The following is a 16,574-nucleotide window of genomic DNA, read 5'->3' as shown; positions in this document are numbered from 1 at the left end:
GTTATTATGGCTCGTCTATAATTATACAAACAGTGTAGAAGCTATAGCGTGATAAGAGTCTGGCTAAAATCGATCAATTTTGTGTTTTTGCATACAAAGAACGTTTCCACAATACCCTTCACAGAAAAATTACTCTTTTTCCTTGTTTAATCTGACTAAAACCTTTCGGGACTCCCAACCCCTCTCTCTCTCTTTTTTTGTTACATCCATTAAAAAAAAAAAAAAACATCTATAAGCAATTACAGTCATCTCATTTGTCCCTTTGAAGCAAGAATGAACAATGGAAAAAGGAAAAAAAAAATTTAATTCAGGGTCCCAAAAAAAAAAAAAAGAATCCCACTAAACTTTTTCCTGTTTTGTCGCCTTTTTTTAATCACAGATCGTCATTAAAAATACACAGTGGAACCGTTCCGTTGGGAAACAGCTCGGTGATTAAAGTCAACAGGGATGGACGAGACAGGGTTAAAATAAAGTCTGAGATCTGTACAACACACCAACGACTAGGACAGGGGCTACGAAACAGAAAGAAGGGGGAACACACACACACACACACTCTCTTACTTCACTGCAGTTCCCGTCTCTAAGGCACAAGTGTGCATCTCCATTGCACTTAACAAAAAAAAAAAAAAAAAAAAAGTGACATACACGCAGACAGCAGGATTAATTCCAGTTAGGCTTATAACGTAAACAGAAGCTAAAATGACAAAATAAAAAAAATAAAAGTACCCAGAAAGCATTTAGTTCTAGCAGTGAGACTGAGCAGTGACTCAGCAGAAACAGTGCGATACACTCCGTCTGAATAACACACACCTGTGTTTGGGGGACTGCAGTGATCAATTAATTAATGAAAAAAATAAAAATAAAACACACACAAACAAGTGGGTGTGGTCTAAGCTTTAGAGGCGGAGCTTTCGGGCGCTTTCTCGTCGTCTTTGCCGCCGTGCTCGGATCCGTCATCAGGGAGCTCGCCCTCCTCCGTGGCTCCCTGGAACATGTCGTGGGTCCACTTGGGGCTGGCGCTGCTCCCGCCGGTGCTGGCGCCTCTGCGCAGGGTGAAGGAGCCCCTGTTGCGCGGGTACATGCCCCGCCCACGGCCGCGACCGTCCGGCCACTTCATCTCTCCCTCGCGGTCACGGTCGTCGTGCTGCACAGACCGTCGGATGGAAATCAGTTACAATGAAGATGAGCTGAAAGGTTAAAGCATATGTGTGTGTGTGTGTGTGTGTGTGTGTGTGTGTGTGTGTGTGTGTGTGTGTGTGTGTGTAAAGACTAAGTACCTGGTAGTACTTCCTGCTTTTTGGGGTGTACTCAGGGTCCCACTCCTCATCCTGGGGGTGTGGGGGAGCGCCCATGTTATTAGCAGGATTCCCGTTGTTATTGTTGTTGGGGTAATTTCCTCTGTTCCAGCCCCTGCCTCTCATTCTAGGCTGCGAAAAGCAAAAGTGCATTGTGTTTACATATTGCGTAATAACATTGCGAGATAAACGGTCACATCCGTTACATCTCGGGACTTACAAATCCCCGGTCGTATCCCCCGCGTCCTCTATCGTATCCCATCCGGTCGAATCCTCCTCCGCGCTCGTAACCTCCTCTTCCTCTCTCGTATCCCCCTCCCCTTTCCATCGGACCGCCCTCGTAGTCGCGGGGGTATTCCCGCGGCCCTAGGCGGGACTTATCAAAGCCCCCTTTCTCCATGTTCTCCATGTCCTCGCCGTGGTACTCTCTGGATCGGTACGCGTGGGGCGAGCGAGAGGAAGAGGAGGATGAGGAGGAAGGAGAGCGCTCGCGCTTCTTCTTGCTTTTTCTTCAATTAAAAAGAAAAAAACGAAAAGAAAAATACACACAGTTTATAACCTGCACACTTTGCACTTATCCTATAAGTTTAGAGATTTATATAATAATAAAAAAAGCGGGACAGCAACAGCTTGCTAAATACATTTTGTAAATGCTCCAGATAATGAATAGATTTTGTTAATATTTATACAATTACAAAACAAACTAGACACACAATTACCATATTTTCCGGACTATAAGTCACACTTTTTTTTTTTTTTTTGTAAAGTCACCTGGAAACGTATAATGTGAATCGACTTGCATCTTATCACGGATACATGTGTGAATTTGCTGCCATCTGGTCACTAGATGGCGCTCTTGGTGACTCAATTGAAAATGTAGTACATAAAGCAAGAAATTGCCACTTATGCCCATTTTTATACATACGATGATGCTTAAAGCCGTCTTTCCATGCTTCATTGCCGTGACCGTGAACGAGGAAGGGAGGATAGATGAGGCGATGATGAAAAAAGACAAAATCAAAGCCTGCAAGTCCGTCCCTGTTATAATCCCTAAAGGGATGACGTAACTCCAGCCACTCTGAAGATCACAGTTTTAGGGCTGCGATACATCATGTGATACTTACAGAATCACAATACAAATTAAATCAGCACCTAGGTATTGTGATTTTTTATTTATAGCTAATAGCAACTAACATTCCGATAGTCCGGAAAATACAGTAGAATAAATAGTAAATAATTGTCTTTTTATATATACAGTGTAAAATCTGTTATGGTAAAATCATTGTAACTTCTTTAAAATGTGACACGTGCACACCGTCCTCTGTCTGTAGGACTTACTTGGACTTCTTGTGTTTGGAGGATTTGTCAGGAGAGAGCTCTCGGCTTGGTGTGCGAGACCCCGCTGAGCCCTTGCCCCCTTCGCGTTTGGGGTATTTTTTACGTCGTTCAATATCCAAACGCAGGTCCATCGAATCTCCTTCATATTTTTTAGCGTAATCCTGCAGAGACATGACCGACGCACTTTAAAATTAATACACGCCGCTCTTTCCATCGGCACACCAAAAAACACATTATGTAACTAAATAACAGTCCTGTTTAGAATAAAAAAAAATTAAACATACATTACAGTCTTGTATAAATAAGAATAATAAACATCCAAGCAGGTTTTTTTGGTAACTTAAGAATCCCACAATGTGCAAAGAAAAGTTAAACATTAAGCCTAACACAACAGACACTATATACATATATAGGCCTCTATTCTTCAGTAGAGGTGCGCCACCTACTGTAAACATTAATACTGCACTGCTCAATTAAGGTCTATAATCCTGCACCATGGTGCTGGCGGAGATCTTTAATCCTCCAGAGGCTTAAAAGAATCTAATATCCATCTTTATGATCTCAATTAACTTTTCTTAAAATATTAACAGATCGGTCAAGAGTGCCTGTTTATGGATGTTTTGCACTGAAGTTACCAGCTATCTTTTTTTCTTTCTTTTTTTTTTTTAAGAAATAAGGCTTGAATGGTCCAGATTGAAGGCAAATTTACACGTCAGCTACTAAAGCTCACCTTTCAAAGGATAAAAAGGTTTATTAGATAGTTATAAGACTAAAGAGGCACTAGACAAAGTGCCTCTTCCTGGTTCTGGCAGTCTCTGAAGGATTACAGATCGATATGAGCACGAGTGGCCTTCGCCATCGGCAGAATAAACAGCATTTCTAATCATCAAACGGTAATAAAGAACGTTATGGAAAAAAAGGCCAATTTTTTAAGTTTTAACACGACGGCAAGAACAGAAGAGCGCACAGATCTCATGGGAAAGCAGCATGCTCCATGCTTTTCCCATGGTGATTAGTACAGAGCCCTCAACGTGTTCTAATGCACGTCCATGGAGAAAATACTTACTATGTCTTCGGGTTTAGATGTCCACTGAAAGGCTTGGACAACACCATCTCTCAATAGTCACTTCCTTTCTGATTAGCCTTTTTTGTTTTTGCTTTTTTGTCTGTTTGCCCAAACGAATAATCATATCAGAAAAGCTGCTTTGCAGAAAGGGGGGGAAGGGAGGACACATAGGAGGGCGTAAGGTTTATGAGAGGAACTCGGACGGGGTTTCTTGTGTATTTAGAATTTATCGCACCTCCTTTAAAAGAGGGAGGGTCGGGGGGGAGAAAGCACATTGCTCTTTCACAGCTGGCACACAAACTGCGCTGGAATGTTCAGAGTTTTGTTTTTGAAAACGCTCGATCACCTTGTATTCGCTCTCTTCCACATCCTCAAACAGACGAAAGTGCTTCTTAAAAGCACTGGGAGACACATCAATTCTCCTGCAGGGACAGAAACGGACAAAAACAAACAAAAAAGAAAACAAAACACAAACATCAGGACATGATGGAACTTGCGTATTCGTTCATTAATATTTAACATACTGAATTGGGATTACAAAAGGGTTACGGTAAATGGATGATCGGACGTCTGAGCAGACTTCTGCTGAGGATTTTAATACCTGTGGATTTCAGGACTCTTCCTCTGCCTCATTTCCACCTGTGCGGCTTTTCTTTGGTACATCCCGAATCGCTCGTTCAGAGACATCCCGGACGAGCGAAAGTGCTGAGCTATAAATAGAAATAAAAACATAAAAAAAAGAAAAATTCATCACCACATGATATAAAAAATAAACCCCAAACAAATTCATTCATACGCACATGAAAATGGGCCCAAAATGAAACCCTGAGGAACTCCAGACCTTCGGGATCAGGGTATTAACGCAAAAAAAAAAAAAAAAAAACAGCAACCTTTTGTACAAGATAATGTGTTTTTTTTTAATTTAAGGAGTTACCTTTGATGTGATGGACGATAGTGACTATGTGTTGAGCGAACAGCTCAGACGGACTACGGCGAAGCTGAGCCGCCTGAATGTGCTGGAAAATGGAGCGGAACTCCTCGTGCTCTTTCTTTACAGGGTATATTAGATCCTGAGACAAACGTCTTTCTTTGGCTAAAGCACCGGAGGAGCTAAAAATGAGAAAAATAAAAAGAACCACACACAAAGGAAAAAATACTTTAAATACATCATACATCAATGCTAGTTAGATGAACGATTTAGGAAACGGTCCATTATTGTCGTTAATTACCTCTCTGCCTCATCGTTAAACGTTTTCAAACTAAAATTAAATTCAGGCTCTTTTTTTTTCGAAGGTCTGGAGGGAGGTGATGACTCTCTGGCTGCAGGAAACAAGGGCTTGCCACGCTCCGTGCTTCTGGACGGCGAAGGAGATGCCGGACTCACGCGGTTCTTCTTCTTCTCCTTCTTCTTTGTGGCTTTCTCTTCTTTGCGTGCCGCCTGTTTACGGCTACGGTAAAGCTCCTCCATCACGTGTTCCTCCTCCTCCATTTCCTCATCCCTTTGCGACGCATCTTTGTTGGCCGCGTAGTCATCGTCCCACTTTCCGAAGCGCTCTTCAAACAGTTCCCTGCCGGACAGAGCAAGTTTAGCCTTGTACTTGGGATCCTCCATGTTTTTTTTCTCTCTCAGGCTCTTCGAGTACTCCTCTTCCACCTCGTCCAGAAACGGAAGTCCTTTATCGGCCTTTGTCTCGGCGTAAACCGGGTCCAGTTCGAAAGCGCCTTTTTGTTTGCGGTTGCTCTTCTCTTTTTCGGCATCGCTGGTGTTCGCCTCTTCACCCTGATTGTCATCCCAGTCGGATGAGGGCTTTTTCTTCTCTGCCAGAAACCTGTAGCAAATGGTCAAGAATGATTCTTTCACATGTTTCTCAGTTAAAAAGGACCGTTAAAATTCTCTGAAACTATAAGTAGAGCTGAGCGATAAGGGAAAAATATTACACTTTATATTTAAACAAAAATACCTGGAGGACAAATCAATTCGTTAATTTATTATTCAACACATTGGAGAAGCGCATTATTTAATAATAAACTTTCCGTTGACCGAGTTTGTGCAATTGCCTATCTTAACAAAACAAAAGCTTTTTGGAGGAATGGAGCGAAATTAAACATGGGGAAACAGTAACTGGTGTATTAGTGTAAAGCTCAAGGGTGTAAAGCTCAGGGTTTTTTTTTTAAGCTAGCTGCATTATCACGCTCTCATCACTTCTCGTAAATATGAATTCTTGTCTATAATTAAGGATTAAGACAGAGCATCATAAAGGATATAAGATTATTGATGCTGTTGAAATCCACTGGTTATTTCCGATGTTGATAATTGAGCAGCATGCTAAAGTTTTTCCGCTTAGGAAAAATATATTTATATATAATGGTATAAATTTTAATAAGTTGTTGTTACTTAACCTTGATCAAGTTGAAACATTGTGACATTATTAACGTAAGCAGTAGATTAAGGCTTTATCGGTTACTATTACATTTATTGCTTGGTACACTGACGTATCGAATCGAGATCCCTAAATTGAATGAAACAAGATACATCATCCTATTTATTAGGTATTGGAGTCACACGATATATTATATTATCGAGCTTATTATCTAGTGCCGATATGATTTGTATTATGAATTTGTAAATGAATGTCCGGATTCAATATGAATTTCTTTTCGGATTATGTTAAAATCACGCCCGAACAGATTAGAGTTGGAGGTACTCCACCTGGAGGAGTACAGAGGATTGGCAATAAATAATAATAAAAAAATAATAATAAATACACAAATTGCCACACAAACTGATTTTAATGATAACGGGATCGAACCACCCCCCCCCTCCATCTGCTCTTTTTAAAATTCTTTGCTCTGATTTTTTAGGTTTCTAGCATGAGTTCCTTAATCTTAATACGCCCTTGATCAAGTTCCTACTTAAAGTACAACTCCTTGATTCTTCTGGCTTTTACTACAAGTTCTTTAATCATCTTATTTCTTTTATCTTACTCCCTGTAATCTCCTTACTTCCTGGTCCAGGCATTATTCTTCAAATTCCTTGGTCTAATTCCTCCTTTCCTACAGAACCCAGTTCTGAAAATATATTAGTTACTATATATATATATATATATATATATATATATATAAAAAATGATATATATATATATATATATATATATAACTATTTTTTTTTTTTAGAATCCAAAAATTCATTTAATCTGGTTAAGGATTTAAAGGTTAAATACATATAAATGAAATAAAAACTGGTGGATTTATAATTTGATTATCGCCCAGCTCTACCATGAGGCTACTCGTAAGTATATTAACCAAAGAAATGTCAATAACAACTCATCACAAGCACACATTGAGCACTAAAAACTGCACCACAGCAGACATGACTGACCAGGACTCTTTTTAGGAAATATACTTACATCAGCTAAGCTTTATCTCCTAAATTATGGGATTGCAAACAACATCATTGCACAGGGCAACAGCCAGCATGATTTGGTTTGGTATTTTATTTGCGTTTGAAATGAGTTGACTTCCATTTTAACCTTTTTTCTTCCAAGGAGCTTTGTTTGCTGTGCACAGACTAAACACATTTGAAAGAGTGATTATAAATCAAATACTGAGCGAAAGAAACAAAAAGAGAGGGATGTTGGTTTAAAAAAAAAATTAATAAAGAAATTTGCAACGACTGCAAATCTAAAAAAAATAAAAAAAAAAAAAAAAAAAAAAAAACAGGAAACATGACATACTTTTTAAACGCTGTGGAAATAGCCGCTTTCTCTCCTGCCTTCATGTCTTCCTTCGAGAAAAATCCAAAACCAGATGCTGATGTTGCTGACTTTGGAGGACTCTTGGTTTCAGGACCACTGATGCTTCTCCAAACAGCAGCACCGTTACCTGCGGCTCCAGGAAGGGACACTTTGATCTCAGGCTGGGTCCCCTGTGAAGCCGTTGGCTCCGGATTGGAGGTTTTAGGACTAGTGGTGTAGTCGCTCAGGCTCTCCCATTTGCTGGGCAGCTCCTCGGTGACTGCCGCAGAAGATTTGGGCTCGGTTTCCTTGCTGTTGCGTTTTTCTTCGTTTGGTGAGCTCTTGCTCTTTGAATCCTTTGAGGGAGCTTTCCCAGAGGTGCGTCGTCGTGGGGACGGGGATCGAGAGGACGAGCTAGAGTGACGTGATCGAGAAGAGGACTTGCCGGAATAGTGGGAGCGGCTGCGGCTCCTGGAGCGCTTGCGGGGCGTGCGGGAGTGAGAGCGCCCTCTTTTGGGGCTGTGGTGCTCATGGGATTGCTGTTGGTCACGGTGGCCCCCGCCGCCGTGCCAGTTGTTGGCGCGATAACCATAACCGCCCCCTCCACCACCACCGCCGCCGCCTCCTCTGTGGTAGCCACGTGGGTAGTAACCACGACCCCGGCCACGATTGTAATAGAAGGGTCTCCGGTAGCCACGGAATCCTCGATTGTAACCCCGGTTGCCCTGAAAATCTCTTGATGGGTAGTTTCTGTCTCTGTCTCTGTCTCTGTCACGACTATGGGAACGGGAGCGGGATCTAGAGCTAGGGGATGAAAAGAAAAAACACGGTAAAAGTTTTGAGAGAGAGAGAGAGAGAGAGAGAGAGAGAGAGAGAAAGAGCACAAGACAGATGGAAGTAATGAAGCAAGATGAGTTAGTTAGCAATCATGCAGGTTAGTAAGAATCGGATGCTTAGCCTCTCCATTAGACAAGTGACCTCTGTTTTCTCTGTTATAACACTTTTCCTGTGATTAAAGGTGCAGGCTGTTTATTAGTACCTAGAACAATAAACACTACAGCAAGGGAAGAGTTTTATACTACAAATCTCCCAATTAGTGATTGAAACCCTTATGAACTATTTAGCCTATTTAACATATCAATAATACGTTTCTCTTGGGTAAAGGGGCAGATCTGAGGGGTTTTGTGGCCATGCCGATGGTAGGACATGTCACGACACGAAACTTTAAAACCCAGGACGCAGTTCGTAATTTGGGGACTGCCTGTACTATAAATCTACCAATTAGTGATCAGATTTTTTAATTAGCTAAATCGGAACTATTTATCCCACTTATCCCATTGTTAACAAAGACACTACTTCTGTTGGAGTTTCTTTTACTTGAGACTAATGTAAAGTAAGTGTAAGCATTCATTTCTTTCTCCCTCTCCCATCCCTCCCTTTCTCCCATCCCTCCCTTTCTCCCATCCCTCCCTTTCTCCCATCCCTCCCTTTCTTCACTCACTCTAATCCAGACACTACTTCTGTTGGAGTTTCCTTCACTTGAGACTCTGTTCCTGCTGCTGAGACTAAACACCACATCAACAACTTAGAAGTTGCTATGACCAGTACCATGTACTGCATTGTAAACATCCATAAGACTCTTTAGTATCATTCAGTTTTATAATAAAGTATAAGACATGTACAATAGTAAAAACATATAAACTAGTTGAAGGGGGTGGTTCACCTTCAGGTCTGGTGGCTTTTAGGGTATCTTCATGCTGTTTTGGTAAAACTTTGCTTCCTAAGGTCACCTCTGGCTCTCTCATTAACAATTTAAATCTACCTTTAGATTTCTGTGGATCTGCTAGATCAAACAAGAAATCAAACAATATGCAAAAAATAAAAAATAATAATTATAATGGCATTTTATTGAGTTATTAGTCGCGTCTGTAATAAATAAGCCATGAAGAACGTCTAAGGACTAACTAGGAGTAGGGTAAGTTATAGCACTTACCACTTGAGGGCAGCATACACCTACTCTATTTTTCTCAACACAAACTCAGACAATGTCCCTAAAAATTTGTCTTATGCTCAGCAATCATATGGATAAAATGTTCCGATGTGAGATGAGAAACCTTGCCTCAATAATAATATACACCCAGTCAAGAAACAAAATGTACGCTTGGTATTTTTAACAGAAAACGTTAAACTCTCTAAGAAAAAGTATAACCCCGCAACTCATCGACAACAAACAAATGGCGGCAAAAAGGGACCTATAGGAACAAAGCTGTAGACTTGGTAAACAAAATGGTGTATGGGCTTGGAAAAACAATTTCTATGATATTAGAGATGTGCTATTTTTTGAATGAAAAATATTTGGTAAGAAAAAACGAAGCAGAACAAGCACAACTGGGAAAGAGACGTCCTTCCCGTCTCCGGTGCAGTTTAGGAGGACCACAGTGTTACCTGTAGCGATGCTTCCTGGACCTCGAGCGTGAGCGGCTGCTGGAACGAGATCGAGAATACGACCTCGAGCGAGACCGGGACCTCGATCTGGACCGAGAGTGAGAAGGAGAATTCAGCGCCTTGGACATTTTGCAAATTGTGTCTTCTTCAAAACTGGAGAAGGAGGGGGGAGAGAGAGAGAGAGAGAGAGAGAGAGAGAGAGAGAGAGAAAGGGCGAGGTTAACAAAGAGAGAGACGAGAATTAATACTGGAGGCAGCTCAGGGGGTGGGGGTGTTTATTCAAATAAAGGTAACTGTCAGAATAAACACACTGCCAGAGAGAATACTATGTATTTTACAATCATTGTGATAATACTTAGTATCAGAGAGAGAGAGAGAGACAGAGAGAGACAGACAGCCTGGACTTTGAGACAGAGGTTACATAAAGACAGCCTTGGATTCACAAACTAACACACATTAAATCAAGTCAACGCTTTTCCTTATGGTAAAAAACTTTAGACTTTTGCAAAGTTTACACACGCAAACGTGATGTGTGCAAAACTAACCCTGGCTTCTCTTACCCTCTATAAGGCCGATATCACTCAACTACACCATAAAGAGTTCATAAAAATAAATAAAATTAATTACTTATTTATTTACCTACCTTTGAAGACTCTAGTTAAAAAAAATAATAATAAAACGACAAGTGTGCACGCAATATCTTTCGTTCGTCCGGCAAACGGGAAAAACAAACAAGTATAGACGGAACGACGACAAATACTGCTTGCCCGCATACCCTGAACAGATCGATAAGACCCAAAGTCTAATCTCTTAACCAGAGTTAATCTTTATCCCCACCCTACCCCCCACATCAGATATCCCTGAAACTCAAACAAGCCACCCTGAAAACAGCATGGAATCTGCAATCCCCTTCAGTATCAATAATTTATGCATCTATCCATAATCTTATTACTTTCATCAAGGCTAATAATTATAAACTAAATCAGCATACAATTGTGAATCAGATATCACAGAGAAAGAAAAAAAAAAGAGAGAAAAAAGTGTACTGGGATTCAGATCTGAAAATCTTTGTTTACATATAAAAGACACTTAATGTTGATTTAAAAAATGTTTTGGTTTATTAGCTCTTGAAGTTCAACGCCATGTCCAAACTGATACATGATCTTAATGAACGGCTTCCTCTGTCTAAATATTTGCAAGAATTAAAAAGATTAAACAAACAAAAGGTAAAACTGTAAACAACAGTTTACACAGACTGACGATATGAAAAAGAACGATCACATTCTCTTAGGTTAGTGTTTTTTTGGTGCAAGTTTTCCTTCCCAACTTTACATTTGAGCTTTTTTTTAATAAGTACCTATAAGAATAAGTAGAAAGCTCAATCATGTTTAATGAAGAAAAAAAAAAGAAAAGCAAGAACTCGAGTTCACGCTAAAGTTTCACTATAAAAAGGCAAATGCACTTGGTGTCTGCAAAACTGTCCTAAAACAGCCATACATAAACAGCACAGTCATTTTTGTCTTCACAGATGTTTTAAGCAAATGACGTCCAACAGTGCAAGAGAAGCGACTAAAGAAACTGCTGCTTTAATACAACGATCATAACTATTTAAACACACACACACATTCACTAGGGTATGTTTGCTTAGAAATGTGAGAAGAACCTATCACTTCACATCACCACACTGTTACACCCACATTTAATCAACACCGTCAGAGCTCACAAACTTCATCTTCATTAATACTCTCTCTACTCTAATGTGTTATGGTCTTTAATAAGCCTTAAACACGAAAACTATTTTCAAGTTCTGTAATTGAAACTTAAGAACAAAATACATTTATATTACATTTAACTTTTACATTACAATGTTTAAGGTTGTTTCATAAATACACAGAAATATAAGCCATTATATTAAACACAGTTATATAATCTACGGTCATATTATTTAAGATGCTGTAAAGTATTCTTTGGGTTTACATTATTAAAAAATTACTAATGACTAAACTTTTAAATTACGTGTCTAATTCCAACACAGCATTTACACACAGACGCATTATCGAATACATGCATAAACATTACATTTGTTGTGTATATATATATATAAAACAAATATATTTATATTTTCAGGTATTACCGCCAACATCCAGACCTTCTGACAACATCCGACACCCAGTAGATTCTGCCCATGTCCAATCACTTTACCTTTATATTTTAAATGCATTTTCACCAATGTCTGGTACCTTTTCGCTCCAGATATCCGACTTTTTTCGCCAACGTCAGATACCGTTTATCCCTTTTCACAGACGTCCAATACCTTTTTTCCCCAGTATGTGACACACCTTTTCACAGATATCCGACACACCTTGTCACCAACGTCCGATATCTTTTAGCCTGGTGTCTAGGACACCTGCTCTACTTCCTAATAACCGATATCTTTTCACCAAAGTCTGCCATCTGATACCATTTCCCCCTAATATCGACACATTTTCACCAATATGAACTCCATCTCCTCCCATATCTAGCTTGGGATTTTTATTATACCACTCACAGTGACACAGATCAACACTTTATCAATAAGATCAGATCTTAAACAAGCTTCCTGTCAAGACTACTAGACAAAGATTAAAGATAAAAAGTACATAGTATGAGTTGTTTTTAAAGCATACTAATACGGTGTTGGAAATAAATATAAAAAAGCTAAATAGTTAGAATTGTACTTTTATGTGCAAATAAAAATCGAATGAAATAAAAGCAGGTTTTTTAAATTGTTAAATAAACGTCTAAAACAATTACCATCATTTATAAGTGATATTTACGCTCAGTTTTGCACATTATTTCGATTAACTGTACGTTAATCGCGCTGCTAGTTTTGCTAACATTAGATCACCAGCTAGCATGAAAACAGCTAGCTAATGCTATTACGGTGTAGCTTCGTCGCTAAGCTAACTAGGGGTTCGACGACGCAGCGATGTAAACCATCGACGTGTAAATAAAACATGAAAATAATCCTCTTTTTTTTAGATTTAACACTTAATCGATTAATAAATAAATCAATAATATTTAATAAAGTATGAGGGGATTATAATTCTTACCTGTATAACGAGGGCGTGCGCGCGCACGGTCAATTCGCTGTTATTGCTGCACAAGCGCGCGAGAGCGAGCGAGCTAGCCGCTTTAGCTCGTCTCCTCTTAAAAAAAAAAAAAAAAAAAACCCGAGTTTTTTTTTATTTTGCTGTTGTTGTTGTTTTGAGTGATTTTTCTTCAAAATGTACGAAACCTAAGTGAGAATAAGGCCCGGGACTAATCCCTCGGCGGCCATTCGGGAGAGCTCAGGTCCATGTCGTCTCCTGCACAGGGTAAAATAACGCGCACGAGCGCGACGCTCAAACGTCCTTCCTGTTCCTGCAGCAGCAGGGTTGCCATGTCACACCCTTTCACCCCTTAATTCCACAACTCACACGTGTCCAAAATGGCGCCGCATAGACTTGCCAGGTCTGTCGAAACGCCAACAGGAAGTAAACGACTTTTATGGAAGTTCAGCCTTTATTCGTTACGTATACAATACATTACTACACAATTAAAATCCTCATTCTTTGCATAAACCAGCTTTGTTAACAGACAGGTGTCAGAACAAGGGCCAGCGCCACCGTTTTTATGGCTCCTCTGGCACAGACTTGTGCCTTGCCCAAGGGCCCAACAGCAACAACTTGGGGTCTCGAACTGCAACCTTTCTATTAGTAACTCGGAGCCGTAACACACTGAGCCACCACCACCTCCAAATTCCAAATGATTTTTAGAATTTCTGTAAAAATTAAGACCGGGATTGACTTAAGTTTTACAAATGTATTACTGATACCCTAAAGGAGGGGTCATTGTCATTTTTATCATCTGTACTGCTTTATCCACACATATACCAGCTGCCGAGGCCATAGAGCCTATCCCAGAAAACCTAGGGCATGATGCGGTGTTCATCTTGCACGGGGTGCCAATCCATCACAGGGCGCACACACACATACTGTAAACACACTCACATGCTCATTCACACACTACGGGCAATTTGCCGACACTTTTCCTGGAGTAAGCCATGCTCTATTGTGCTTTTGTTTCTGTTTCTTTTGCAACACTCTGTCTGTACACGATAAACTAACACGTTGATTGGCTCTGGTGAGTGATGCCTATAGCCAAATAACAGCTTAAAATGTTAAAAATAACAAGATTCCATAACAACAAAAGGCCTAAATTGACATAACAAGATACAAAGTCATAACAAATTAGTAAATCAAAGTAGCATGATACCGAGTCAAACACGGCAACTTAGAAAGTCAAAACAATCACTTAAAAAAGTCAAAATGACGAGATATTATGTTGACATAAAGAGACGCTAAGTCATAATAATAACTTAGAAAATTAAAATACTGTAATGAAATACCATGTCATAACCACAGCTTAGTAAGACAAAACACATTTTCTTTGTATTTCCTAAGTAGACGTAGGAAAATTAGTTATGAAAATTACTACTTATGATCAAATGTCATGTGCAGTATAAATAGCACACATGCACCTGTATGTTTCTTTTGTACTGTCGTTCTTGGATCCAGTTCATTAATAATCAAATATACAGTTTCATTTTTTTTTCTCATACAGGCAGTTTCCTTTTTTTTTTTTTTTTTTTTTTTACACATGGACAGCATTCAAAATGATGGCTGATAAGTTACTTATGTGAACTGTGCTTTGTTAATTAAGCTTACACTATACAGTAAATACACAACTAGCATAAAACAGCAAAAATTGCAGAGGAACTAGAATTTACTGCAAGGGTGTGCAAGGCAGGGCATCGAAAACTACTGACTAAGAAACTATAGCAAGGCTGATGGATGTATGAAAATAAAACCTTCCAATAACTCTAAACACAAATTATCCTGGCTTCTGTAGGAGATTCATAGTGTAGTTCACCATATGCATTTATGTTTTTTTGCAGACAGAAGACCAGAAAAAAAGCTAAACAGGTCAGAAAAACATTTTTATTTAGTAATTTATTCTTCTACAGTACAAAATGTCCTTCTCCGAAGTCGCTTAGATCTCTGGCGACATACTCATTCACTGTGTCAACCACAACCACAGCATCTTCTTAACAACTTCAAAAGTCTCTTGTTTGCTCCGTTGGAGCACAAAAAGCTTAATCATCCATAATAAGCTAAAAATAATAATGTCAAAACCCTATTTAAAGATTTTTTTTAGTATGATGCACTACATGCAACACATGGTGCACTGTTATGTAAATCGGCGAGCACAAGGCGTAAAGTTCTCATGCAAACAGCTGAGAGATGACACTTTCTGAAGAGGAGCATTCATACACGGTGTGTAAGCACACTGCTGTGTGACAACACTTCCTGCAGGCCTCTGAAACCCCCCCACTGCAGGCACAGTGAAACCTATACTATCTCCATAACACACACCTGTTACAGTCGTCTTAGTGCGACAGCTGCTAATCCCTGAGTGCTGTCACTAAACTTGTGCTAAAAACCCTCAGCACATGGCTGAACATGCAGAGCCACATGGAGAGACTGATTCTGATTAATAATATTACTGTAATATCAGAGAAGCTTGAAAAACAGATATATATAAACAACTGTTTAAAATTTTTTTGAGGTTATAACAGTCTAAATGTATTTATTTATTCATTTATAAAAATAAAAAGCATTATCTATCCATTTGTCTATCTGTCTGTCTGTCGGTCTCTCGGTCTCTATAAGTCGAATGCATTATCCGTTTATCTCCAGGATATATATGTCTATCTATCTATCTATCTATCTATCTATCTATCTATCTATCTATCTATCTATCTATCTATCTATCTGTCTGTCTGTCTGTCTGTCTGTCTATTCATTTTTTGATCTATATAATGCATTATTTAAAAAAAAACTAAGACTTTAAGACTAAAACAGGTTTAGTAAAAATTCAGCATTTTTTTGGTTAAACAAATTCCTAATAACAAGAAAAAAAGAAAATGAAGTTAAAGTACACAATATGCTTTTTAACTGTGCCCTTTAACTACATCATGCTGTGTGTGGAAATAGAAATTCTACTATTCAATAATTGTATAATGATAAGTTTAGACATAAAATCATAAACCTATAAAAAGGAAAACTATATAATGGATATACAATGGTCTAAATAAATGCACTGACTTGTTATTATTCACATACTATATAACCTTCTGCTGTTTTTACCAGGTGACAGATGTGTAGGTGCTGCTCTTTGCTTTGCCAATCAATCAACCTAGGTTTTTTTCCACTCCTCCCTTACATCCACACCTAATCCCAGTATATGCCTACAAAACCTTGCACAGAACCCAATGACTATCACTCATGCTTTTATTTTCTTACCTTTCCATAGCAGTCTGATCTCTTACACGACAAAACCGAAATGTTGCATTCCTTGTGCGGGTTAATGGTTAATGTATTTCCTCCAGTGGTGTGAACTTTAACAAGCCATGGGAAAAAAAAAATTACCAATGATGTGTAGTGTGTGTAGTAGAGATTTGAGGTCTGCTCTTGCGCAGTCACTGTGTTATAAATAGTGCAGGAAAAGTCCCTTCACCACTATTATACATACACACACACACACACTTGCAGACATGGCATACAAGGCTAACACCATACACACTGGATATACAGACGTCCAGATTGTGTGACA

At 39.2% G+C, this 16,574-nt stretch overlaps 1 protein-coding gene across 2 annotated transcripts; it reads right to left on the bottom strand.

The window, feature by feature from the left end:
• Positions 1-314: 314 nt before the first annotated feature.
• On the bottom strand, positions 315-16,354 carry thrap3b (thyroid hormone receptor associated protein 3b). 2 transcript variants are annotated; one of them, XM_053513698.1, is made up of 11 exons: positions 16,265-16,354; positions 9,879-10,031; positions 7,434-8,237; positions 4,929-5,528; positions 4,634-4,809; positions 4,301-4,409; positions 4,046-4,121; positions 2,634-2,794; positions 1,516-1,804; positions 1,278-1,427; positions 315-1,144 (listed from the first exon to the last, which is right to left on the bottom strand). In XM_053513698.1, exons 1-11 carry the CDS (start codon positions 16,270-16,272, stop codon positions 890-892), a joined length of 2,781 nt encoding a protein of 926 aa, XP_053369673.1. In that variant the 5' UTR covers positions 16,273-16,354; the 3' UTR covers positions 315-889. The 2 variants fall into 2 exon arrangements, with proteins under 2 accessions (XP_053369673.1, XP_053369682.1); XM_053513707.1 differs by lacking the exon at positions 16,265-16,354 and adding an exon at positions 12,971-13,268.
• Positions 16,355-16,574: the final 220 nt, after the last annotated feature.

Source organism: Clarias gariepinus, chromosome 2 (genome assembly GCF_024256425.1).
Source record: "Clarias gariepinus isolate MV-2021 ecotype Netherlands chromosome 2, CGAR_prim_01v2, whole genome shotgun sequence".
NCBI classification, from domain to species: Eukaryota; Metazoa; Chordata; class Actinopteri; order Siluriformes; family Clariidae; genus Clarias; species Clarias gariepinus.
Note: the sequence above shows the minus strand (reverse complement) of the source record. Positions and strands in the feature narration are given on the sequence as shown.

Excerpts from the sequence above, each read along its gene's own strand:
- thrap3b (XM_053513698.1), bottom strand. Across the intron at positions 4,410-4,633 it reads TATCGTCCATCACATCAAAG|CTCAGCACTTTCGCTCGTCC; the intron begins GTAACTCCTTAA and ends TTCTATTTATAG. Across the intron at positions 2,795-4,045 it reads TGGAAGAGAGCGAATACAAG|GATTACGCTAAAAAATATGA; the intron begins GTGATCGAGCGT and ends ATGTCTCTGCAG.